The 27,389-nt window shown below is 43.7% G+C and overlaps 2 protein-coding genes across 4 annotated transcripts in view; both read right to left on the bottom strand.

Annotated features, from left to right (window-relative positions):
* Positions 1 to 27,389, bottom strand: part of SORCS2 (sortilin related VPS10 domain containing receptor 2) — an 843,820-nt gene that overhangs the window by 775,487 nt on the left and 40,944 nt on the right. The gene's annotated exons all lie outside the window — the stretch shown is intronic.
* Positions 57 to 24,075, bottom strand: LOC140910807 (uncharacterized). The gene is made up of 3 exons (XM_073342711.1): positions 23,603 to 24,075; positions 22,879 to 23,014; positions 57 to 156 (listed from the first exon to the last, which is right to left on the bottom strand). Exons 1-3 carry the CDS (start codon positions 24,009 to 24,011, stop codon positions 57 to 59), a joined length of 645 nt encoding a protein of 214 aa, XP_073198812.1. The 5' UTR covers positions 24,012 to 24,075.

Below are 27,389 nucleotides of genomic sequence, written 5' to 3'. Positions count from 1 at the left end.
AGTACCACTAATTCCAGCACCCCTGCCTGCAGTCAATGAAAAGCACAGGGTGAGTGTCAGATAGTGTCGCCTTCAGCAATAACAGCCCCAACACTGGTCACTGCTGCAGCCTTGTGCAGGTCAGAGATCACTGGCAGGAGATATTGCTGGCTACACCTTTTAAAAAAAAAAAAACACAAAAACCAAAAATCCTTTATTAAGGCAAAGTTAAAATAAAACGTTAACATACTACATCATACATTAGTTATTCAGGATCAGGTTAATATTCAAAGAACCTGACTAAAGATTCTCACTTGCTGGCTGGGGAGAGCTCCTTTTCCTTTGAGTATGCTAAAAAGGTGACCAAATTTCTAAATATCTATTCTCTTTTTTGGGCTTCTCTTGTGTATGTACTTGATGTGAAACCTTTTCCATTATAAGGAGAGTCCATATTTTCTATACCACAGTTCCACAGAAGGAGGGGCCACATTTTTCAAACAATGTGCAGTACCAAAGTCTAGCTGACACTAAAATAGAAATGATTTTTGTTGTTCTTTTTAAAATGTAGATCCTTTACTGGAGCATTAAATATGCATTAAGGAAGCAGGTCATGGTATCTCTAGGAAGCTGGCATTTTGTCATGGGATTATAATGTCCCCCCAAAACCATCTAATTCCTATGCACAACCATCACATGTGCAAGAATGTTCCCCTTTCCCAGCTACCCCTTCAACGGAATGCCTCCCTACTTGCAAAAACGTGACGGATCTTAACTGGAGTCAAATGCCATCAATACAGTAATTAATACAAGTTTATGAGCCACACAAATTGAAGATATATATCCTCTTTCCCATATAGAGACCCACCCATCCAGATCAGTTTATTTTTCCAAATCCCTCTCCCATCTTTTCATCTGGGTTGTTTTCTTATCCACATCTTTTTCAATCAAAATTGTATATACCCTGGAAATTAAACTTTGTTCCTGGGTCAACTTCTCAACATGGTTAGAGGTCTTGATAGATCTGCCTCATATCCAAATTTCCTTATAAAATGTTTGATTTGTAAATATTGAAAATACAGGATCTTTATATTATTCACATTATAACGTATCACTTGGTAGGATTTCAAATCAGGACCCAGGAACAGCTATCTGAATTGAATCATATCAGCTGATACCCAAAAAAATAGCAACTTTGATATTTCCTAGGGATAAGAAATTAAGAATGGCCCTACTGGGTCAGACCAATGGTCCACTAGCCCAGTATCACGTCTTCCGACAGTGGCTAATTCCAGGTGCTTCAGAGGGAATGAATGGAACATATAATCATCAAGTGATCCATCCCGTCGTCCATTCCCAGCTTCTGGCAAACAGAGGTTAGGGACACTTCAAAGCATGTTTTTTCTGATTAAATTCCTGATTATTATTAAAATAGCTAAGGGACAGAGTCTCAGCTACAATCATTTAGAAATTTGTCCAAAGCTGCTGAGGTGGGTGTTGAGGAATGGGTGATTTTTTATTTTTGGTGACTGAATTTTCTTTTTAACTCAAAAGTTGCTATGAATAGTTATATTTGGGCTCAATTCTTGTTTGAGTTTAACGCAGAGTCTGGATAGTTTATTTTCAACCCAACTGATCACATCTTTTAACTGAGATGCATAATAATAAGGCAAATTAGAGAAAGCTAGTTCCATCCCACTCTGTAGGCTTATAGAGAACTTTAGAACTTACCCTTTGTCATTTATATTTCCATACGAATTTTAACAAAAAACAAAGCAAGTCCCACTGTCCAGTTCCCTCTCATACTCACAAAGCATCCTATCATCACTGCTGGGGTGATATACCAGAGATGCTGTGTCTCATAATATTTGAAGAAAACTTTTGCCTCTTAAAAGAAAATTCAATGTTTCAGAGAGGGTGATAATTCATCCGTACTATAACACATTATGACTAGATATTGCAGCACAAACGTTACACAAAACCACCTAATCTGTACAATACACACTGGAATGAGCATAAGCCCTGATTCAGCAAAACGTTTAAGCATGAGCTTAACTTTAACAGGACTTCAATGGGATTTAAGGACACATTTGATTATCTTCTTGAATAAGCATAGATTAAGCATGTGCTTAAAGTTAAGTGCTGTGTTTTGCTAAAAGGTGGCCACAATGTCTGCCTTAAGTTTGAAATTGTGTGGGTTTGTGTTAATTTCTTTGATGGGTTATCAGATGGTGGGGTGCTAAAAAATTAATGAATCTTCTATTGTTACAAGGCTTCCTATAGTTAGCAAGCCAATTTTTGCTGTAAGAGACTGTAACAGGCCATAGCTCACACAGATTGTATGCTGTGAGTTTTGCAAAATGCTTTCTACAATCAGTTTACATAATTTTACTCTCAAAACAAAACTGCTCAAAAAGAGTAGGAAAGCTCCCAGACCACGAAGGAATAATCCTTTTGGCTCTGTTGAAACTTTTTAAACAGATGAGCAGAATGAAACCAATTTGAGTAAAAAAGAAAGAAAAACAAGGGTCAGACCCTGATTTTAGCTATGCCAACGTAAATCCTAAGCAAGTCCACTGAAGCCACTGGAGTTAAACCAGCACTGGATCAGAATCAGTCTTAAGTCTACACTCATAGTATACTTGACAGACAACCTTCATGATCCTAAAAAGGAGACTTCCGTGGACATAAACTGACACAAAACTGGTTTAATGGAATGGAGAAACAGATTTAGATGTTATTAAAAAATACGCCAACATGGTGCTAGGGCTGACACTATAATTGTTCTTCATCAAAGCACCTGAGATTGAAACCATATTTAGAATTCAAATTAGAGAATAGTAAGAAAAGAAATTGTTATGGCTACATTGCCATTGCTGTGTATTGCCTGGGTCTCAAAATGGGGAAGTACTGTACTTCCTACGAAGGCCAATATGTTCAAAACGGAGGTGACTGAAGACAGAAACTTAAGAGTCCGAGTCCATACCACTGACTGCAGTGGGAGCAATCACAATATAGGCACCTAAACAAGAGGCCTTTCCAACATCCTGAGCGCACACAGCTTCTTTTGAAGTTAATTGGGAGCTATGATGGGCATCACCTCTAAAAGTTAAGGCCGCTTCCTTAGGTGCCTAAATAGAGATTTAGGTGCCTAACTTTGGGGATAAAAGCTTGACAATGGCGGCCAAAAGCATTCACCACTAGTGTCCTGCTCCAAAGCCTGCTGGTGTGAATAGGAATTTTTCCCAAAGCCCTGATGATGTCTAGGATCAGATTCCAAATTTTCCATTCCAGTCTCTCAAGCCCAGATCCTCAAAGATATTTAGGTGCCTAACTTCTATTGATTTTAATGGGAGTTAGGTGCCTAAATACCTTTGAGGATCTGGGCCTCATTCCACAGATCACAGAGTATTATGGAAGCAGGGTGCTCAGCTCCTGGTGGAAAGAAGTCTTGCATTGCCCAATTATGATTTGTCTAATCATCAAAGCAGCAGCACTGAGGACAGCCTTGTGTCTAGTCTCCAGCCAAAAGAATGGCAGTAGCTAGGAAGTTGAGCCTTGAAAGCAGAAGAAAGGTTTACTACCAAGGAAATAATGAAAAGTTTTTTACTACAGAAGTTGAGTCCGAATTTAAAGAATCTTCTTGAGTAAGGAAGGAGGTAAAAATGTACAAGCCAGCAATGTCATGGCAATCTGACTCTGGATTCCCATGCGGTCATTAGTTTGCAATGCAACTTTAAGATTAGATACACAAAGTTTTTATGTATGTTAATTTTATTTTGCTTCTCTCACTCACGGGATCCATATATCTCACTCAAACCCATTTAGTATACACAAATATGTATTTCATATAGTTTTTCCCTGGAATGAAATGCAAATTGCATTTCATACATAATGTAAATCCCCTGATCACGCACAAACTCAATGCAAAGGACATTTTTTGTTTGTTTTGTAATATCTTTAGCATTTCAAGTCACATCAGCTGAAAAACCTAGTTAGACTAGGTTTGGTGGTTTTTAAACATCCAAGTTCATTGCTAAGAAATGCTGATAAAATAAATTTTATTGATCAACTTCATGCTTCATCTAGCTCACTCCAATGTCTGATGCCTGATCCACAGTGACTGAATAAGCATTTTTTGGCTTCCTTAATAACTGAATTTGTTAAATGCAGAATATATGCAGCTGATATTTCAAGGAACTAACTTGTAATCTGAGGCTTGAGGGATTGTTTAAAGAGAAGATCTATGTATTTCATAAATCTAGTGATGTACAGTAAAAAAACAGAATAACTAGCAAAGCAACATAATATTTCCACACAGTGGTTTGAATTCAACTTGTTTCATAAATCTGCCTTAGATACATTAACTTCCAAGAAACACATTCACTAAGGATCCATTATCATTCTTTTTATTATTATTATTTCAACCTATGTATTAAAAGTGTCTATTGCAGGACCTAGGAACTTTTAGCAAGTTTTTTTCAAGCACAAACTACAGAACAAAATGACAAACCCAGTGGGTAATTCTCACTGTATAAAAAACGTAAGCCTGTCAAATGATCATAGAAATCCCGCATGGTCTCCAGGTAACAACCATACTTACCCTATTTACCATTCCTCCCCAAAGCCCAAGAAGAGGATGAGCTTTGGTGTGTGCCCTGAATGTCAAGGTATATGTGCTATTTCAAATCAAGGGACAGGAAGCAAGTTCCAAAGCCACCAGTACCTCCCTTTTAACAGCAGGCGCTCCAGTTTGAGAATCTCCACTGATCTCAAATGCAATATCCAAATCACCTGGGGAGAGAGGCATTCTCTCAAAGTCCTTTATGGGACAAAACCACCACCTAGCCAGTGCAGATGACAAAGTACCTCCTGTAACATGTTCAGTAAAATGCCTTGTATAACAAACAGGCAGTTGCATCCACACCAACTTCAGCTTCTAAACAGATTTAAAGATTCTATCCCATATAGCATGCACTAGCATAACCCAACTGTGAGTTGATACGGACTTGGGAGATCCCAAGTTCAATTCCTTGCTCTGTGACATAGAAGATAGAGAGATAGTTACATATTATTAAAGGCCTAGCAATGGCTGCATCTGGGGAGGAAAAACAAAACAAAAACAAACAAAAAACACTTTTCACTGCTGCTGCCTGATCTAACGGCTGCTAGGAGTTAACTGGAAACTCAGAGATCAGACACAGACTCAGTAGGGTTGCCAACTTTCTAATCACACAAAACTGAACACCCTAGCCCTGCCCTTTCCCTGAGGCCCTGCCCCCGATCACTACATTTCCCCTCCTTCGGTGGCTCGCTCTACCCCACCCTCATTCATTTTCATTGGGCGGGGGTTGGGGTGCGGGAGGGGTAAGGGCTCTAACTGGGGGTGCGGGCTTGGGATGAGGGGTTTGGGGTGTAGGAGGAGGCTCTAGGATTGGGGATGGGGCTGAGGGATTTGGAATGTGGGAGCAGGCTGCAGATTGAGGCAGAGCGTTAGAGTGTGGGGGGGTATGGGGTACAGGAGGGGGCTCTGGGGCGGGGGCTGGAGCTCAGAGTTGGGGCATGAACTTACCTCGGGTGGCTCCCAGTCAGCAATGCAGCAGGGCTAAGGCAGACTAGTCCCTACCTGTCCTGGCACCACGCTGTACCCCGGAAGTGGCCAGCAGCAGTACAGCTCCTAGGCGGGGGGGCCAGGAGGCTCTGTGCGCTGCTCTTGCCCACAGGCGCTCCCCACCCCCAGCTCCCAGCCAATGGAAGTGTGGAGTCAGTGCTCGGGACGGGGGCAGCACGTGGAGCCCCATGCCCCCCCTCCCCACCTAGGAGCCAGACCTGCTGGCTGCTTCTGGGCTAAAGCACGGTGCCAGGACAGGTGGGAATGAGCCTGCCTTTGCCCTCAAGCACCGTTGACCAGACTTTTATCAGCTCAGTCGGCGGTGCTGACCGGAGCCACCAGGGTCCCTTTTCGACCAGGCATTCCGGTCGAAAACCAGACATCTGGCAACCCTAAGACTCAGTAAGATCAGCAGAGAGAATCTCTGCCATAACTTCTGGTTGCTTTCCCTGGTTTACTGCCATCCCTCCTTCTTGCCAGCATTAAGCCTGGGCCAACTGGCCTTCATCCATGTTCCAATATCAACCCGGTACTGAGTAAGGTACTCAGCCACACCTTCTGTGTTAGAATAGATGGAGTCATAACTCAGTGCTAACAGTGATTGAAATAGATTGAAAGTGGGAAGCAAGGGAGAATACTCACACACAAGCTAAGCAGGAGAGGGAGCATACTGAAGGTACTGTAGTCCGCACTGCACACTAACTCCTAACGGCACCATAGACATATTGATCAAGAGAGATAAGATGAAATCCTGTGGAAATACACATGCAAGCACCATTGGGGCAGAAGAACAATTGCCCATCACTATTTCAGGGATCTCTCAGAAACAAAGGAATGGAGCTACTTAAAAGCAGCCCTGTCCACTCCCACTGTGATCCCCAAGTGACTCAACACCTCATGATGGGCAATGGTATTGAAAAGATCTAATACCACCAGCATGAGCCCTTGATATACATTCATGGAAAGGAACCAATAAATTGCCAATGTAAACAGTGTGGTGTTCATGTCATACCAGATCTGAAACCAGATTAACAAGGACAAAGGAAACCTGTAGCATCTAGATCTTGTTAGATGATTTGCCACAGTCTTCAAAACAATCTTACCCAAAAATGCAAGATTAGGGCTTGTCCACATGGGAAAGTTTTACCAGCTATACCAGTATAATTGTAGCAGTATAGTTTTACTGGTATAACTATATCCGCTAAGCTCCACATGCAGACATTCTTATTCTGGAATGAGTAGGTTTTTTTCAGTTTAGCTTAAAACGCTTCCAAAGCAACATAAACTAAACTGAAAATAGGGACTCATACCAAAATATGAGTGCCCACATAAGGAGTTATGCTGGTATAACTATACTGATTTAAATTCCTACTTTAGCTTATACAAGTATAAGACTCCCTTGTAGACAAGCCCAGATACGAGACAATGATTGTCCAGATTATCAAATTAGTTTCTTGAGCTGCAGTTATACTAAATTAGTATGGCCACTGTTCAAGAAACCTCCAATTGAAATTTACTTAAGCAAACATGACAATTTTAAGGAAACATTGGGGGAAAATGACAGTCATCCCAGCGCTGGGCTTGGTTCTTCCCAATGGCTTTCACCAGTCAGGAAGGAAATCAATTTGGAGCAAAATTCTTCCAAACACCATTGCTATCTCTCTGAGCAATGAAGTCTGAAACTTAAGGAAAAAAGACTTATTAGTATGTCCTCTCAAGACCTCACCTTACCACCATGCAAGCAGAGAACTTTGGTCCAAAACCATGTAATTTTTTTCTCTGAAAAAGAGCCAGACTTGAATCAACCACTGACAGAAGTCAACCTAGATTGACCAGACTGTCCACTACTCAAAACAAAATCAGTGGATCAAAAAATCTGTGGAAGCTTCAATTAAGGAAGAGAACCTGTTTCCCTTCCCATCCTTTGTCTTTCTTGTCTATTTATAGTGTAAGCTCTTTGGAGCAGGAACTCTTTATTACCATCTGTCTGGACAGTGCCTAACAAAATGGGAATCCAATCTTGGCTGTGACCTCTAGGTGCTACCATACCATTTTCTTAACTTCCTGCACAGCCACAATATAAGAGCTGATAAAAATCAATTTTACACAAAAATGTTAGATGCTTACTTTGACAGATATGGCTATTTTCTGCAATACCCTTGAAAAACTTTATTGTATAAAGTTTATGTATTATTGTGGGCCAGGATTGTATGCAACCTCTCCAGAGGCAAGACATGACAGATATAAGAGTGGGAGTTCAAAAGACTATATTGACTATGTGCCAGAAAAATACGGACTTCTGAGACAATAAGTGTTCAGCAGGTTTCATGGGGACTCCCTAGGGAGAAATTAATGCAAATTTCCCAACTCCACTTATGCAAAAACCCAACCTTTTGAAACTACATGCTGAGGAAAGAGTCTTTGTCTGATGATAACTTGTTACAGAAGGCCAAGATGAAAGGCCCAAGCTATACAAAGAAAGAGTTGATCTGCCCAGTCTCTGTTCTGGTTTTGGATCTAAGATGGATGAACTTGTAACCAAGGGAAAACCCTAATTGTAAGTTTTGAAGGACTAAAACCTACCAGAGCCCCAGGTTGAAGTAGGGGATACTATGTTAGAATCTAGCATGAGTTTAGATTATTTTGTTATTTATGATATACAAGCAGAAAGCCAGAGCCCTGGGCTCTGCCTCTGACCTGCAGGCTGAGAAGTAGCTGTGAGCTACCGCCCGACAGTAAGTGTGCATGGTCCGGGGCCATTCAGAGTCCTGCTGTTGCACTGCTCTCACTAGGAGGGAGGGGAATGGGCCTCACTGGTCAGCTGAGGTGAGCCTCAAAGCTCCCACTTTGGAATTCAAGCAAGAGCAATTAACTGACCCCTCTCTGGAACAACCTTGAGCTGCAGTAGACTCCCCTGGCTGCCCGCTGGCACAAGGACACCTGGAAAGGTTTATCTGGAATCAGGGGCTACTCTATAGACAGTGGATGCCCCCTGGGAACGTTGAGTCATGGGAGTACAGAGACAATTGATGGTACCACAAACATACTGTCTTAGGCTACTCAGTCTGGCCTATGCTATGCCCTTCTCGGATCACATGGGAATACAGCACACCAAACAGCATTTACTCCTGAATTTCTACTGGCCTGGGCTTTTTGAGGCAGTGCAAAAATACTGTAAGTCCTGAGGGTTGGAAAGGGTAGGGGTAATGGCAAGGCTGCCCCGATCCCCCTTCCCATCATAGAGGAACCCTTTCAGAGGGTCGCTATGGACATTGTGGGGCTTCTTACCAAAGCTAATGGGGCGGGGAGAATATATTCTAGTGGTATCAGATCACAGAGGGCAGAGCTACTGCTTCTGGATAGTGGGTGGCATAGAGGCAGAAAAGGTGGTCAATGTCTTGCTAGCAATATTCAGCTGAGCAGGATTTCCCCATGAGGTTTTGACTGTTCGGGGAAAACTTTATGTCTGCCCTGCATGAAGGGCTACGAGAAAAATGTGGTGTGCAACACTTGTGATCATCTCCCTCCCTCCCCCCGATTAACAGGCTGGTTGAGAGATTTAACAGAATCCTTAAAATGATGTTAAAACCTTTCATTGACCAAACACCCCAGCGATGGGGATATGTGGTTACCTTACCTGCTGTTTGGCCTAGTGGGATGTTCCCCAGGAATCCACAGGATCCTCTCCCTTTGAACTACTCTATTGGAGGAGGATATGGAGACCCCTGGACCTAATAAGGGTAGAGTGGGAAGGTATGGCCTCTTGAGAGGAGAGTCTGTGTGGTAGAGTACACATTGGCTTTCCGGGAAAAGCCTCACAGAATTCAAGAGTTTTGCCTATGAGAATCTAGCTAGAGCTCAAGAGAAACCAAAAATCTGGTGGTTAGACATAAGATATGGGACCAAGTTATGGTACTCGTTCTAGTAGGGAGGAATAGGCTCCAGGCTGTCTGAGAGGAGTCCTTTAAAATCATAAAACAACTCAGTGAGGTGAACAGTGTGGTGAAACTGTCTGTCTGCGCCCAATGTGACTATGATGAAACCATCTAAATGGCTGTGAAGCCTGAGCCCTGTGACTGGGACCAGCCATGGGTTTTTCACCCCTGTGTAGACACACTGAGTTCCTGGGTCTACCTTTTGGCCTCAAGGGGGCCCAGATAACTTTCCAGTGGCTGTTAAGATTGATGCTGGATGGGAGGGGGGGAGTTTTCTCTGGCATCTATAGATACTTGTATTTTCATTCAGAGCTGGGAAGAGCATGTGACCCACATAAGGAGAGTGCTTCACAGCATTCAGACAGCAGGCCTGACAGGGAGAAATGCGAGGTGGAGATGGCAGACACAGTCTATCTCAGCCCCGGGGGGGTGGCGGGGGGAGAAGGGAGCAGTGCAAAACTAAAGCCTGCAAAAGTGGAGGCTATAAAGACTGGCTTACTCCCCAGACAAGACAAGAGGTACTATCCTTTATTGGGATGGCAGGATATTACCCTCACTTTAGTACTGCTCCTGTCACTGGGAAGTCAGACAAGGTCATCTGGCCCAAACAGTGTTACATTGCCTTCTGCAGACTGAAAGAAGCGTTAAGTACAGACCTATTTTTGGTAAGCCCAGACTTTGGGAAGCCTTTTATGGTGTTAACAGAGGGCTCGGGGGGGGGGAGGGGGGAAATAACCCATAGTGTATCTGAGGGAGAAACTGCTTCCCCAAGGGAGAAAAAAAAAAATTGTATAAAAGTGGGAAAAGAACACTTGGTCAGGGTGCAGGCCCTCTGCAAATTACAGCCCTGCCTTTTTGGATGGCATTTCACTGTGTGCACTGACCACTCCTCACTCACCTGGCCACTTCAAATGAAAGGGACAAATGCCAAGTTGCTAAGATGGAGCTTCATGCGCCAAGATTAGGATATCAAAGTGGTTCACATTAAAGGGAATGCAAATGTGGTTACTGATGCTCTGTCCAGGAAATAGGCTCCCCCAGGGTGCCCATCAAGCACCTTAGTTACACCCATTTCTTTAGGAGGGAGATGTGACAGACATGGCAAATTCCTGCAATATCGCTGAAAGACCTTATTGTATTAAGTTCATGTATCATTGTGGGCCAGGATTCTATGCAACTGCTCTAGGGGAGAGATATGATAACTTACATTGATCGTGGAACTCGATATCTATTTTACAGTTAAAATTGCAAGTATATTTAGGACTATAATCTCAGAAGAATTCCAGTCTCAGGATTTTTAGATCGGTTTTACTTGATTTGTATTGATGTCATTAAGCACTTTGCCTTGAAGAATTTAAACAATAGCAGTTCTCAACAGAATATTTTTAATAAAGTAATATCATTCATTCAGCAGAACTTTCAGTTAAACCAGCACAATTTGACAAATTGCCAACAGAACAGCTCATTTGAAGAGACAGATTGTTGCTTATTCTTTAGTTGTCACACATTTTACTTCATTTCAGTTACTTTTGCCTGACACTTTGCACAGAGTCAGTCAATCACACTGATGGCTGCCAGATGATCTCTGATAAAGCACACATAGAAAGCAGATTCTAGTGATTCAGTCAGTCAGTCCAGAGCATAACTCGATATCCAAGATCGCAGTTCCAGGGAAGAAAGCCTTTACTGACAGACACCACACACCGGAAGACATAAGTGACAGTTTAGTCACAACAGGTTTCCCAAAAGCTTGGGATTGTTGATGGTAAATTACTGGAATTTGCTGGATTCAAAATTATCTTGGGATCCTGGATCTGTATTCCCTCTGTACATTTCTGCAGCCTTCTGTTTAGAGCTTTTCTAAAGAGGATTTTAAAAGGCACAAAAATCCAGACAGCTTGAATAGTGTTCTCTGGGTGTGATCCAAATCCCACTGGAGTCAATGGAAGGACTTTGTATCAGGCCTTTAGACACCTTTCAACTAGGGGCTGGCCTGAGACCATCAGCTCATTTCACATTAGCCAACCAAGAGCTATTGTCTGGCATTAACTTTGTCTCTACTGGTCTGCTAAGGTCTCCGTTCTCCTTAATATGTTTAACTAGTCCATGTGTTTTTGTGAAGTGCTTAGTGTTGATCCACTTGGGGAATACTATTTAACAGGATGTCGCCATAAAAGTGACAACAGGTCATCGCACCAACCATCAAGCCCCTTCTGCCACTCCACCCACCCAAATAACCTTCATGAGTCTAAAACTCAGCAGGCTCATTTGTGCATGAAAACGAACTTCAAACTTCTGACAACAAAGTCTAATGGTTTTGCCCAAATGAGCTCTTGACTGGAGTTCATTTATATTTTATTGAAGTGAAGGCAAACATGGGGCTTGAAGTTGAGTGAGGAAGCCATACCCTACACAATAGACTGTGATTACTTTCATCCTTGGTTTGATTAGTTTCTGCAATCACAATCATTTACATAAAATCGTAAATATCTTACAAAAGGAGAAATCACATCTCATGGAAGGGTGAAGAAATGAATATATTGTTTATTCATAAAAAAGCTTTAATGTGCAAATAAATAAATAGCAGGTAATTTCATTCTCTTCCTGAGAGGCTGTATATTTTGTTCCTCATTAACAATGCAACTCTAGTAGATCATACAGTCATTTTGAAATGTGGATGTCTCAAAGGCCAAAGCAGACATTACCATGAAAAACAGTTATGAGCCTTAGGGGAAGAGAGAAGAGAACTTTCCTTCTGACCACAGTAAGCTTGTATCTATGTTCTAGCAATAGTTATAATCTACATCAAACACATTGCTAATCAAACAAACATTTAAGTTTTGCCCCAGTTTGGCCAGCAAAGGCAATCCTCACCAAATCCAATTTTCTTAAACACTGCAATCTCACTGAGTCGTCATGGAGCGAGAATGTGCATAACGAAGATGGAACAAACAATATTAGACCGTTGTTTATAACCAGGTATGAATTCCAATGTGGTTTTGTCTTTAAAGGTTTTGCTGGGGGTTTTGGTGATATAGAATGCCATACAGTCAGCGCTGGAAAGCAAAGTCTTCCATTGCCTGTGCCCAGGTTGTGCCAGTACTGTGCACAAATGAAAGTTTCCCACAAAGTGTTATGTTTCAGACATGAACTGGAAAGTCCATCTCCGGAGACAGCGTAATTTGATCTGTGTCTCTATTCCATCCATGGACTCTGCTAAGCCTGCCAACAAGAGTATTAATTAACGTCAACTGCAGCGGTGGTTTAATGATTCAGGGCCAGAGTCAAAGCTCCCTGAAGTCAGTGAAAAACTCAACAGGCTTTGGAATAAGCTCTTAGACTTCTTTCTACAAGGGACTGGACTCAGACCATCAACTCATTTCATATTAGTCAACCAAGAACTATCAGCTGGCATCAATTTTCTATCACTACTAGTCCTCTAAGGTAACCCAAATGTTTGTTTAAGTGGTGCATGGGTTTTTGTGAAGTTCCTAGCATTTCCTGGGTGGATATGCACTATGTTAAAGAATATAAATAAAACAACAAATACAGGTATTGTTGATCCAAGTAGGGTACTGCACCTGACTCACAAAACAATGAATTTGTCTGGTTGGGTAACAGAATTCCCAGTTTAAAATGTATCAGTGTAGAAGGTTAAAGATCAAAGAATATTTAGATAAAAGTTAGATGTATTCTATTCAGCAGGGCCTGAGGAAATTCATCCGAGGGTACTTAAGGAACTAGCTGAAGCAATCTTGGAACCATTAAAAATTATCTTTGAGAATTCATGGAAGACAGGTGAGGTCCCAGAGGGCTGGAGAAGTGCAAACATAGTACTAATCTTTAAAAAGGAGAACACAGAAGACCCAGAGAATTATAGACCAGTCAAACTTTAATACCTGGAAACATATTGGAACAAGTTATTAAACAACCCATTTGTAAGCACCTACAGGATAGCAGAATTATACAGAATAGCCAGCATGGACTTTTTGAGAACAAAGCATGACAAACCAACCTTATTATCTTCTTTGACAGAGTTACTGGCTTGGTGGATGGGGGAGCACAGTAGACATGATATATCTTGATTTTAGTCAGGCTTTGACACTGTCCCCCATTACTTCACTATAAAGTGGGTACACAAATGGTTGAAAAACTGTACTCAAAGGACCAGTGATCAATGGTTCACTGTCTAACTGGAAGGATGTATCTAGTGGGGTCCAGCAGTGGTCAATTCTGGGTCTGGTACTACTCATTAGTCTAGTCATTAATGAAACTATTGGAATGGAGACTATGCTTATAAATTTTGCAGATGACACTAAGATGGGAGGGGTTGCCAGCACTTTGGAGGCCAGGATTAGAATCTGGCTATGGAAGTCATTACTATAACATACTGAGTCAAAGAGGTTAAGAATTCAAGAAAAGGACTGGAATATTTATAAGGATAATGAGAACATCCAGAGTTACAATAGTAAGGATTTTAAAAGGCAGGGGGGTGAAATCCTGATACCATTTAGTCAATGGAAGGTTTTCCCTGATTTCAGTGGAGCCCAGATTTCACCTCACAGTATTGGAAAGGATACAAGCCTTCCTGCTTCAAGGCAAGACAATCTCTAACAGGGGTTAGAAAGAAACTCTTAACTCAACCATTTATAGATGTTAATCAATCTTGTATTACTGTCAATGGCTTGGAAAACCCATCTGACTTATGCTGACAGCATCTTTTCTGTTTTGTTTCCTTTATCTCAGAGAACTAAGAACTTCCCTTTTTGCTTTTCCTTAAATCATTACCTACCTCACAAATCCTGGGCAGATCTTGTTTGTAATCACCAACAACAAAAACTGCAACAAAATCTGAAGTGTTACAATTGCTGTTTCACTTTAAATTCACAAAGTGTTAGTAACTAAAATGTACATAAAGTCAGGGAATTGAAAAAAGCCTAAGCATTTCAAGTACCAAAAGGTTAAATAGCCTCAGGTTCAAATATCCTCATGGCCCACAGAGTGTCTTTAATAAGATATGACACTGAAATTCCTTTAAGATTAACATGAAGTTATTTGTTATTTCCCCTAAGCATCATGTTAAGAGAGTCTGCAGCAGCTCTTCCAGATTTCAGAAGGACCATAGGAACAATGAGTACTTCAGAAGGTTTGCACAGCCCAAATGTGCACTCTTTAAAGTGTTCACTGGAGACACTGTTCATGCTGTGCCTCCTGTGGACTTCAGGACAAGAGGGTAGCTGAGATGGAGAAAAGACTACTCAGTATCTGTGATGCAATGGGACTTGCAAGGTTGAGGAGCTCCAGAGGATTCCCTGTTCCCCATTTTCTCCATGATGCCTATACTCACCTTACCTGTGCCGCACAGCTTTTCCCTGTTTCATACCAATTCCTCCAGTAAGTCACCTCCCTTCTAAAGTCCACAGAATATAGAAACCTTAGGAGATCCAGGAATAGCAGTCACTCTGTACTCTATAAGCTGTGCTTTTACCCCATATACATTTAATTAAAAAGCACTATTAGAATCATAGAATATCAGAGTTGGAAGGGACCTCAGGAGATCATCTAGTCCAACCCCCTGCTCAAAGCAGGGCCAATCCCCAACTAAGTCACCCCAGCCAGGGCTTTGTCAAGCCGGACCTTAAAAACCTCCAAGGAAGAAGATTCCACCACCTCCCTAGGTAACTCATTCCAGTGCTTCACCACCCTCCGAATGAAAAAGTTTTTCCTAATATCCAACCTAAACCTCCTCCACTGCAACTTGAGACCATTACTCCTGTTCTGTCATCTGGTGCCACTGAGAACAGTCTAGATCCATCCTCTTTGGAACCCCCTTTCAGGTAATTGAAAGCAGCTATAAAATCCCCCCTCCTTCTTCTCTTCTGCAGATTAAATAATCCCAGTTCCCTCAGCCTCTTCTCATAAGTCATGTGCTCCAGCCCCTTAATCATTTTTGTTGCCCTCCGCTGGACTCTTTCCAATTTTTTCCACATCCTTCTTGTAGTGTGGGGCCCAAAACTGGACACAGTACTCCAGGTGAGTACTCACCTGGATGAGGCCGCACACTGTTGACTCATATCCAGCTTCTCATCCACTGTAACCCCTAGGTCCTTTTCTGCAGAACTGCTGGCAAGCCACTCGGTCCTTAGTCTGTAGCAGTGCATGGGATTCTTCCGTCCTAAGTGCAGGACTCTGCACTTGTCCTTGTTGAACCTCATCAGATTTCTTTTGGCCCAATCCTCTAATTTGTCTAGGTCCCTCTGTATCCTGTCTACCATGCCTCCCAGTTTAGGGTCATCTGCAAGCTTGCTGAGGGTGCAATCCACGCCATCCTCCAGATCATTAAATGATGATATTGAACAAAACTTGACCCAGGACCGACCCTTGGGACACTCTGCTTGATACCGGCTGCCAGCTAGACATGGAGCCATTCATCACTACCCGTTGAGCCCGACAGTCTAGCCAGCTTTCTATCCACCTTAATAGTTCATTCATCCAGCCCATACTTCTTTAACTTGCTGACAAGAATAATGTGGGAGACCATATCAAAAGCTTCGCTAAAGTCAAGGAATAACACTGCTTTCCCCTCATCCACAGGGCCAGTTATCTCGTCATAGAAGGCAATTAGGTTAGTCAGGCATGACTTGCCCTTCATGAATCCATGCTGACTGTTCCTGATCACTTTCCTCTCCTCTAAGTGCTTCAGAATTGATTCCTTGAGGACCTGCTCCATGATTTTTCCAGGGACTGAGGTGAGCCTGACTGGCCTGTAGTTCCCCAGATCCTCCTTCTTCCCTTTTTTACAGATAGGCACTACATTAGCTTTTTTCCAGTCATCCAGGACCTCCCCCAATCGCCATGAGTATTCAAAGATAATGGCCAATGACTCTGCAATCACAGCCGCCAACTCCTTTAGCACCCTCAGATGCAGTGCATCCGGCCCCATGGACTTGTGCTCGTCTGGCTTTTCTAAATAGTCCTTGTTAGGATATAGATATTCAGGCCTGTCTGTAAAGGCCTATACTCGAAGAATTTAGGTGTATTCTTATCACTTAGCTAGTTATAGAGGTATAAAAGAAAGAATCAAAATACCTGTCTGCCAGTGTAAGAGCCTTCTCTTACTGTGACAGTCTGAGGCCCTGTTCTTAGGCTAAGGCCTTTGGCTAAGCAGCAGAGGCAGCCATAAACTGGGAAGCGAACGGTCACATCCTCACATTCCAGACCAGTCACATTGAAAGAAAGTGCTATTGGGCTGTAAGGAATACGATCCTGTCCTGAAAATGCCTATCACCTCCAGAGAAAGGGAAGTGCCTAGAAAATGTAAAAGGTAACTTAGTTTGATAGCATCCTGTCTGGCATGAACTCACTTATCAATAGCTACGATGTGAAATCCTCATTTCTGTGTTTGTTCTATCACTGTCATCCCCATTTCCCTATTGTTTGTCTGCATAATCTCTGTCTGGTTCTGTGATTGTTCCTGTCTGCTGGGTGTAAACTAATTAAGGTGGTGGGATATAACTGGTTAAATAATCATGTTACAATATGTTAGGATTGGTTAGCTAAACTTCAGTAAAATGATTGGTTAAGCTATAGCTAAGCAGAACTCAAGTTTTACTATATAGTCTGCAGTCAATCAGGGGGTGGGTGGGGGAATTGGAATCATGTTTGGCTAAGGGAGGGAATAGGAACAGAGACAGAGACACAGGTAAGGCTCTGTGGCGTCAGAGCTGGGAAGGGGGACACTAAGGAAGGAAACTGGAATCATGCTTGCTGAAAATTCACCCCAATAAACATCAAATTGTTTGCATCTTTGGACTTCGGGTATTGTTGCTCTCGGTTCATGCGAGAAGGAACAGGGAAGTAAGTGGACGAAGGAATAAGCCCCCTAACATCTTGGTGCCGGTGACTCGGATGCATCGCATCGGATAGATGAATGGCAGCCTGTAAGTCCCCCTCCCCAACAGTCTGTGCAGCTGCTTGGAGGGGGTATAGCGAACTCTTGTGATGGTAGTTGCGGGTTCTGGCAAGCCAGGGTAAAGCTCTTTGAGGAGCAAACAGAAACAGAATGAAACAAAGGACTAGTGCCAGTAAGTCACCTGAAGGCATCCCCATTAAGCAGAATTATTGTTCCCATTAAACGGTAGTTATTGTTATTAAGTACATTCCACTTTAAATGGAGCATGCTGCACTGCTTTTGCATTATTTACAAACAAGATACGGTAGTTAACTACATATGCTGGCCAACAACAAACACACACACACACACACACACAAGCAGACAAGGGATGCAGGTATCACTTGGTGATACTGTGTCTCTGAGCATACAAAGTAAGCAGCATCTTGGATCCCATCTCCCTAATCCTGATATGGATGAATTACCACAGAAAGAGGGACATCAAAGAAAGATTATATTCATTACATTCAGAACATGGGTATAAACAAGTCAAACACACACCTATAAGAATCAGAGAATTGGTTTTAGCACCCTCAATGATCTCCTAGTAGACTCTTTGAAGGAGTTAGGTTAATCCTGACTGAAAATTCGTAAATATGTATAGACAGATTGTGCAACACTAGAAAAAGGAAGGTGGGGAAAAATATCAGACAGACAATCAAAAGGTGGCTTTTAAGAAACCCAAAACGAATTCACTTCACCTCTTTCAACCTTTCAAACAAACATTTTCTCAGGCATATTCTGCCAATATGTACACACCAGCTAAAATTCATCCCATGAATGTGACTCATCCAAGTAGCTGCTGATGTAGAAGTTAAAAAAAGAAACAATTCAAGCAATCATAACACATACAGTCCCTATACTACCTGCACAACTGTAGTCCCAGTCAAATCAAGGCTCAGCAGCTCTAGCACTTTGGAGTTTAAAAAAAAAAAAAAACCACCACCACCCCCCAAACAAAAACACACAGACAAAAACTGAAATCAAGATCCTTTTATAAATGATCATTTAAAAATACAAAATAGAACTCTCACACTGCTTCTCGCCAACAGCTGGATTTTGAAAGATCTAAATCAAGGGTTTAATCGAACCCATATGCTAAGACTTTGCTCTTTCAGAGAGTCATGAAGAGGATTCGTGGGCAATAGATCTCAACCTTTTTCAGAAAATTTTTTTTATCAAATTAAGTAAAGCCTTTCAATGTTAATGCAATTAAGTGAAAAATGCTGCCACACACCTCTCACAGAATCAAACCCAGCCGAGACTGACTTTCTCCTTGTCATCGCAGAGCCATTCTCAAGGGAAGTTTGTTTCTGAATTATTTTGTCTGTCTGTTTAGACTGGGAGCTCCTTGGATGAGGAATCATGTCCACCTCTGTGTTCTGCACAATTCCAGAGGTGCCAAGTTCCCTCAGCTCCAGATGACAGTCAGTCAATGGAAGCTGCAGATGTTCAGCACTCTTGAAAATCAGGCCTTTACGTTACAGTAATAGGGATCCAATCTGGCTGCCACCGAACTCAATGGCAAAATGCATTACATTCAAAGGGAGCAAAAGCAGGCTTAGCTGAATGGGAGGTGTGCAGCAATGCACACTTTAAACTACAACAGAGTTTGGACTGCCCCAAACTGGCAGACAGTAGTGCCCCCGCACTCCGCACATTCATTCCATATTACAGTACAGGAGGAGAGCCTAGAGTTTCAGGCATAAGTGCCCAAAATTGTATTAATATACATTGGGAACCGCTTTTCTAGGGTACATACTTTTGAACCTCTTTATAATTCCTTTACCTCCATGTCAAGCTGAAACTTCCTATCAAATGTACTTACTATTAAACCAGTCCTTTTGAACAAGCCACACACCACATTTTCCCTATATTAGGAAGGGGTGTAACATGTTGACCCCCTTTGGAAATAGACATCAAGTAATTTTAAAAGGCAGGCCTCTGGTTGTTTGGTCCAAACCCGGAGGCACATGGTCAAACTGAATCAACTGTATAAATCCAAGCCTCTCCATTGTCTTCAACAGTGATCCACAGAACAACAACAGTGCAAATGAGATCAGACTGTAGACTAGAAACTTTACTGAATCAGTTGACTTCTCTGTGATATAGTCAAACAGTTTCATTTCAGGCCATTCAGACGGGGTGCTCATGAAGCCAGAGACCATACCCAAACGAATTCTTACCTCATCAGTTTGATATTGCACATGTCACTCAGGGTATATCTACATTACGGAATAAGGTCGAATTTATAGAAGTTGGTTTTTTAGAAATCGGTTTTATATATTCGAGTGTGTGTGTCCCCACAGAAAATGCTCTAAGTGCATTAAGTGCATTAACTCGGCGGAGTGCTTCCACAGTACCGAGGCTAGAGTCGACTTCCGGAGCGTTGCACTGTGGATAGCTATCCCACAGTTCCCACAGTCTCCGCTGCCCATTGGAATTCTGGGTTGAGATCCCAATGCCTGATGGGGCTAAAACATTGTCGCGGGTGGTTCTGGGTACATATCGTCAGGCCCCCGTTCCCTCCCTCCCTCCGTGAAAGCAAAGGCAGACAACCGTTTCGCGCCTTTTTTCCTGAGTTACCTGTGCAGACGCCATACCACAGCAAGCATGGAGCCCACTCAGGTAACCGTCACCCTATGTCTCCTGGGTGCTGGCAGACGCGGTATGGCTTTGCTACACAGTAGCAGCAACCCATTGCCTTGTGGCAGCAGACGGTGCAATACGACTGGTAGCCGTCCTCGTCATGTCCGAGGTGCTCCTGGCCACGTCGGCTGGGAGCGCCTGGGCAGACATGGGCGCAGGGACTAAATTTGGAGTGACTTGACCAGGTCATTCTCTTTAGTCCTGCAGTCAGTCCTATTGAACCGTCTTATGGTGAGCAGGCAGGCGATACGGATTGCTAGCAGTCGTATTGTACCATCTTCTGCCAGGCAGGCAAGAGATGAGGATGGCTAGCAGTTGTACTGTACCATCTTCTGCCAGGCAGCCATGAGATGTGGATGGCATGCAGTCCTTCTGCACCGTCTGCTGCCAGCCAAAGATGTAAAAGATAGATGGAGTGGATCAAAACAAGAAATAGACCAGATTTGTTTTGTACTCATTTGCCTCCTCCCCTGTCTAGGGGACTCATTCCTCTAGGTCACACTGCAGTCACTCACAGAGAAGGTGCAGCGAGGTAAATCTAGCCATGTATCAATCAGAGGCTAGGCTAACCTCCTTGTTCCAATAAGAACAATAACTTAGGTGCACCATTTCTTATTGGAATCCTCCGTGAAGTCCTGCCTGAAATACTCCTTGACGTACAGGCACACCCTTTGTTGATTTTAGCTCCCTGAAGCCAACCCTGTAAGCCGTGTCGTCAGTCGCCCCTCCCTCCGTCAGAGCAACGGCAGACAATCCTTCCGCGCCTTTTTTCTGTGCGGACGCCATACCAAGGCAAGCATGGAGGCCGCTCAGCTCACTTTGGCAATTAGGAGCACATTAAACACCACACGCATTATCCAGCAGTATATGCAGCACCGGAACCTGGCAAAGCGATACCGGGCGAGGAGGCAACGTCAGCGCGGTCACGTGAGTGATCAGAACATGGACACAGATTTCTCTGAAAGCATGGGCCCTGCCAATGCATGCATCATGGTGCTAATGGGGCAGGTTCATGGTGTGAAACGCTGATTCTGGGCTCCGGAAACAAGCACAGACTGGTGGGACCGCATAGTGTTGCGGGTCTGGGACGATTCCCAGTGGCTGCGAAACTTTCGCATGCGTAAGGGCACTTTCATGGAACTTTGTGACTTGCTTTCCCCTGCCCTGAGGCGCATGAATACCAAGATGAGAGCAGCCCTCACAGTTGAGAAGCGAGTGGCGATAGCCCTGTGGAAGCTTGCAACGCCAGACAGCTACCGGTCAGATGGGAATCAATTTGGAGTGGGCAAATCTACTGTGGGGGCTGCTGTGATGCAAGTAGCCCATGCAATCAAAGTTCTGCTGATATCAAGGGTAGTGACCCTGGGAAATGTGCAGGTCATAGTGGATGGCTTTGCTGCAATGGGATTCCCTAACTGTGGTGGGGCCATAGACGGAACCCATATCCCTATCTTGGCACCGGAGCACCAAGCCGCCGAGTACATAAACCGCAAGGGGTACTTTTCGATAGTGCTGCAAGCTCTGGTGGATCACAAGGGACGTTTCACCAACATCAACGTGGGATGGCCGGGAAAGGTACATGACGCTCGCATCTTCAGGAACTCTGGTCTGTTTCAAAAGCTGCAGGAAGGGACTTTATTCCCAGACCAGAAAATAACTGTTGGGGATGTTGAAATGCCTATATGTATCCTTGGGGACCCAGCCTACCCCTTAATGCCATGGCTCATGAAGCCGTACACAGGCAGCCTGGACAGTAGTCAGGAGCTGTTCAACTACAGGCTGAGCAAGTGCAGAATGGTGGTAGAATGTGCATTTGGACGTTTAAAGGTGCGCTGGCGCAGTTTACTGACTCGCTTAGACCTCAGTGAAACCAATATTCCCACTGTTATTACTGCTTGCTGTGTGCTCCACAATATCTGTGAGAGTAAGGGGGAGACATTTATGGCGGGGTGGGAGGTTGAGGTAAATCGCCTGGCTGCTGGTTACGCGCAGCCAGACACCAGGGCGGTTAGAAGAGCACAGGAGGGTGCGGTACGCATCAGAGAAGCTTTGAAAACCAGTTTCATGACTGGCCAGGCTACGGTGTGAAAGTTCTGTTTGTTTCTCCTTGATGAAACCCCCCGCCCCTTGGTTCACTCTACTTCCCTGTAAACTAACCACCCGCCCCTCCTCCCTTCAATCACCGCTTGCAGAGGCAATAAAGTCATTGTTGCTTCACTTTCATGCATTCTTTATTCATTCATCACACAAATAGGGGGATGACTACCAAGGTAGCCCAGGAGGGGTGGTGGAGGAGGGAAGGAAAATGCCACACAGCACTTTAAGCACAGCACTTTAAAAGTTTACAACTTTAAAATTTATTGAATGACAGCCTTCTTTTTTTGGGGCAATCCTCTGTGGTGGAGTGGCTGCTTGGCCGGAGGCCCCCCCACCGCGTTCTTGGGCGTCTGGGTGTGGAGGCTATGGAACTTGGGGAGGAGGGCGGTTGGTTACAGAGGGGCTGCAATGGCAGTCTGTACTCCAGCTGCCTTTGCTGCAGCTCAACCATACACTGGAGCATACTGGTTTGGTCCTCCAGCAGCCTCAGCATTGAATCCTGCCTCCTCTCATCATGCTGCCTCCACATTTGAGCTTCAGCCCTCTCTTCAGCCCGCCACTTACTCTCTTCAGTCCGCCACTTACCTTTCTTCAGACCGCCACCTCTCCTCCCGGTCATTTTGTGCTTTCCTGCACTCTGTCATTATTTGCCTCCACACATTCGTCTGTGCTCTGTCAGTGTGGGAGGACAGCATGAGCTCAGAGAACATTTCATCGCGAGTGCGTTTTTTTTCTTTCTAAGCTTCACTAGCCTCTGGGAAGGAGAAGATCCTGTGATCATTGAAACACATGCAGCTGGTGGAGAAAAAAAAAGGGACAGCGGTATTTAAAAAGACACATTTTATAAAACAGTGGCTACACTCTTTCAGGGTAATCCTTGCTGTTAACATTACATACATAGAACATGTGCTTTTGTTACAAGGTCGCATTTTGCCTCCCCCCACCGCGTGGCTACCCCCTCAACCTTCTCCCCTCCCTGTGGCTAACAGTGGGGAACATTTCTGTTTAGCCACAGGCAAACAGCCCAGCAGGAATGGGCTCCTCTGAGTGTCCCCTGAAGAAAAGCACTCTATTTCAACCAGGTGACCATGAATTATATCTCACTCTCCTGAGGATAACACAGAGAGATAAAGAACGGATGTTGTTTGAATGCCAGCAAACATACACTGCAATGCTTTGTTCTACAATGATTCCCGAGTACGTGTTACTGGCCTGGAGTGGTAAAGTGTCCTACCATGAAGGACGCAATAAGGCTGCCCTCCCCAGAAACCTTTTGCAAAGTCTTTAGGAGTACATCTAGGAGAACCGCGAATGCCAGGGCAAAGTAATCCTTTCACATGCTTGCTTTTAAACCATGTATAGCATTTTAAAAGGTACACTCACCAGAGGTCCCTTCTCCACCTGCTGGGTCCAGGAGGCAGCCTTGGGTAGGTTCGGGGGGTACTGGCTCCAGGTCCAGGGTGAGAAACAGTTCCTGGCTGTCGGGAAAACCGGTTTCTCCGCTTGCTTGCTGTGAGCTATCTACAACCTCATCATCATCATCATCTTCTTCTTCGTCCCCAAAACCTGCTTCCGTATTGCCTCCATCTCCATTGAAGGAGTCAAACAACACGGCTGGGGTAGTGGTGGCTGAACCCCCTAAAATGGCATGCAGCTCATCATAGAAGCGGCATGTTTGGGGTTCTGACCCGGAGCGGCCGTTCGCCTCTCTGGTTTTCTGGTAGGCTTGCCTCAGCTCCTTCAGTTTCACGCGGCACTGCTTCGGGTCCCTGTTATGGCCTCTGTCCTTCATGCCCTGGGAGATTTTGACAAAGGTTTTGGCATTTCGAAAACTGGAACGGAGTTCTGATAGCACGGATTCCTCTCCCCAAACAGCGATCAGATCCCGTACCTCCCGTTCAGTCCATGCTGGAGCTCTTTTGCGATTCTGGGACTCCATCATGGTCACCTGTGCTGATGAGCTCTGCATGGTCACCTGCAGCTTGCCACGCTGGCCAAACAGGAAATGAGATTTAAAAGTTCGCAGTTCCTTTCCTGTCTACCTGGCCAGTGCATTTGAGTTGAGAGTGCTGTCCAGAGCGGTCACAATGGAGCACTCTGGGATAGCTCCCGGAGGCCAATACCATCGAATTGTGTCCACAGTACCCCAAATTTGAGCCGGCAAGGTCGATTTAAGCGCTAATCCACTTGTCAGGGATGAGGTAAGGAAATCGATTTTAAGAGCCCTTTAAGTCGAAAGAAAGGGCTTCATTGTGTGGCCGGGTGCAGGTTTACATCGATTTAACGCTGCTAAATTCGACCTAAAGTCCTAGTGTAGACCAGGGCTCAGAAGCTAGCCCACTGCTCATTAGAATAAGTGAATTATCTGTTTCAGTGCAGGGGCAGAATAAGCTAGGTTATGTGTATCACCACAGTCCTGATATTCAGAAACATCCTAGATGGCTTCATTGCTACAGGAATGACTGCACGGTGCTTGGGTAATGGGTTCAAAGTAATGTCTTCCTCATGCTGGAACACTGCACATCTTTATTCATAAGCTGTAAAATACCAGCCACTGTTTAACCATAAAAAACACTTTTAAAATCTGAGAATCTCAAAGGACTTTATCGATATTCCCCATAGCAAATCCCTGGAGCTAGGCAGACTTATTAGGTCAGTTTGACAGAGGAGTGAATGGAAGATGTACCCATAGGTCAAATTTTCAAATCTGGGTGCCTAAAGTTAGGCTCCTAGATTCATATTTAGGTACCTACAATGAAGTGGCCCAATTATCAGGAGTGCTGTGCATCCACAATCCCTACTGAAGTTAAGGAGATCAAGGGGCTCAGCACCTATGAAAGTCAGATTGCTTCTATTTAGGTGCCTACATACAGATTTAGGAGCCTAACTTTAGGCCCTTAGGTCTTCAGGATTTTATGCCCAGTCTCTACTCCTGATTCCCTCTGATTTTAAATCAATTATTTAGTTCAATATTTTTGAACTTAATAATTGATTTAAAATCAGAGGGAATCAGGAGTAGAGACTGGGCATAAAATCCTGAAGACCTAACTCTCAGTCCCCCGAGCGAACATCTAGACACACTGCCTTCCTAGTCTGCAAATGTACAATTTTCTGTTCCTTCTGGCACAGAGCTAAGCTGATGGTTAGGGTAGAAAAAACAGCTGTGGAGACAGATTTTCAAACTGCATGAAATATATTGTGCATGGAAAGCTCTCTCCTTTCATAAAGATGCTTAATAGACAGAGCCCTAAAATGGCTATAACTACTTCTCAAAAGCAATTATATTCAGTTTCTACAGCTATGAATTTCCAGATGACAGGTTACATGCTATGCTCTTGCAACAAGTAGAATGTTTGGAGGACGAGAGCCAACCTCAAAACCAGCTTTCATTTTTACAAATAAAAAGGCATCGCTGGAGACAGTCACTGGTCAATGTGTTTTCCACTCTTTATTTTAATCTGTGAATCACTTAGCACCCAGAAGGATAACTAAGAACTGACGACTTTGTAGCCACTTTGTACGCCATATGGCAACCCCTGGATTCTTACGGCTCCACATAAGATCCTTTTAAAACTCAGTGTTATGGATCACCTAAAAACATCATCAAGAACAATAGTCAATTCATAAAACGTTATTTGATCTTTAATCTCATGCTTCAGGGCATCAGCTGACCACCTGCAGGGATAAGGTAGGAATTCCGCTCCCTACCCACTCAGCTACAGACCTGAAATACTGGCTAGGCACATTCATTCTGAAGGCAGAGGAAAGAACCTGACTGCTTAAGTGCTCTGTGGCAGAAGATGAAGACAGAAATAGCATGTGCAATTTAACATTCTAAAGGCCTAATGGCTCACTGTCCTGTTCTGCTGTTTGGGATGTCCAGGTCCTCAGGTAACTGGTGCTCTCAGGAGGAAGGGGCTGTGAGCCCTGGACAGACAAGGGTGTAGCACTCAAGGGAGCACTAGGTTAGCTTCCTGCCCAGCTGCTGCACAGGTGCACTCTGGATAGGGGACTCCCTATGCATTTTCTCCTCTGTCCAGCATACATGTGCACGGACGGGGACACACACACACACACACGCAGCCAGCAGAATTAAGCGCTGAATGTTTCAAAAGAATGGAAAATGCGAAGTTAAGACTGCAATCCTATCAGTTACGTACCCAACTGTGCTTAGATGATGCCATACATATTAAGTGTCATATTAGATCACAATACTTCCAAGGACATCAACAGGAGCCAAGCACAAAACAGTGGGTTAAAAGCTGTGCGTTTGATGTCTCAGAATTTCCTTTCCTGTTCCCTTAGTGTGGGCTATGTTATTTCACAGCCCCCAAGAAGTTTGCTGGAACTGCACAGTATAGCATGGATTCCCTGCTCTAAAGGACTTGCAGTTTAATTTTACTTGTGACTTAATGAACGGACAAATGAGTGCAGGAGGTGGATCACGGTAATATGATGCTATTACACAGCAAAAGGTATGGGCCTAGCATGCTCGAACAAAAATGAGCTGTGTCTCATTTGTGATAAATCATATGTTTATATAAATTCATATATGTTTTATAAAACAAATATCCTGGCTGACTGACTTCTTGCTGGCATCACAGTGATCTTAAGGATTTATTTGAATGAGGGTAGAGATCTAGCAAACCAGTTTGGGAAGGATATTCTAGGCATAGGGACTGGTGCAGAAAAGGACCAATGAAGAAACAGCTGAATGGGGCATCACTAAGACAGGAGAGGGAATGACTGATGTAATAAGAGTGGGTGAGTGTTTTCTCGCACTACTTTAAGGTGGTAACATCAGAGCTGGTTCTTAAAGAGCTGATTCAACCTCTGTGGGAAGCTAACAAGACAGACGGTCCTATAACAGAGTATAAGATGTTTTTAATTTTGCTTTAACACTTCCTTCCCTTTGGAAGAGAACTCCTGATTTTAGCAAGTCAGCTAAAATTCCAACACAATGTTAAACCAAACACTTTGTAAAATTCATTCAGAACAAATGTTAGGTCTGTATAGTAAACTATTCATTCGGGATGGAAATTCTACATGGCCTAGCTCTGCTCTCACTGTGGTCTGTGGTAAAAGTCCCACTTGTTTCAACAGGAGCAGACAGTTAAGGCATTGCCAAGTATTTCTAAAAATCCCACCCTTACTGTAAACCACTGTTTCT

The sequence above is a fragment of the Lepidochelys kempii genome, chromosome 4, assembly GCF_965140265.1.
Source record: "Lepidochelys kempii isolate rLepKem1 chromosome 4, rLepKem1.hap2, whole genome shotgun sequence".
NCBI classification, from domain to species: domain Eukaryota; kingdom Metazoa; phylum Chordata; order Testudines; family Cheloniidae; genus Lepidochelys; species Lepidochelys kempii.
This window is presented reverse-complemented; position numbering and strand designations above follow the sequence as displayed.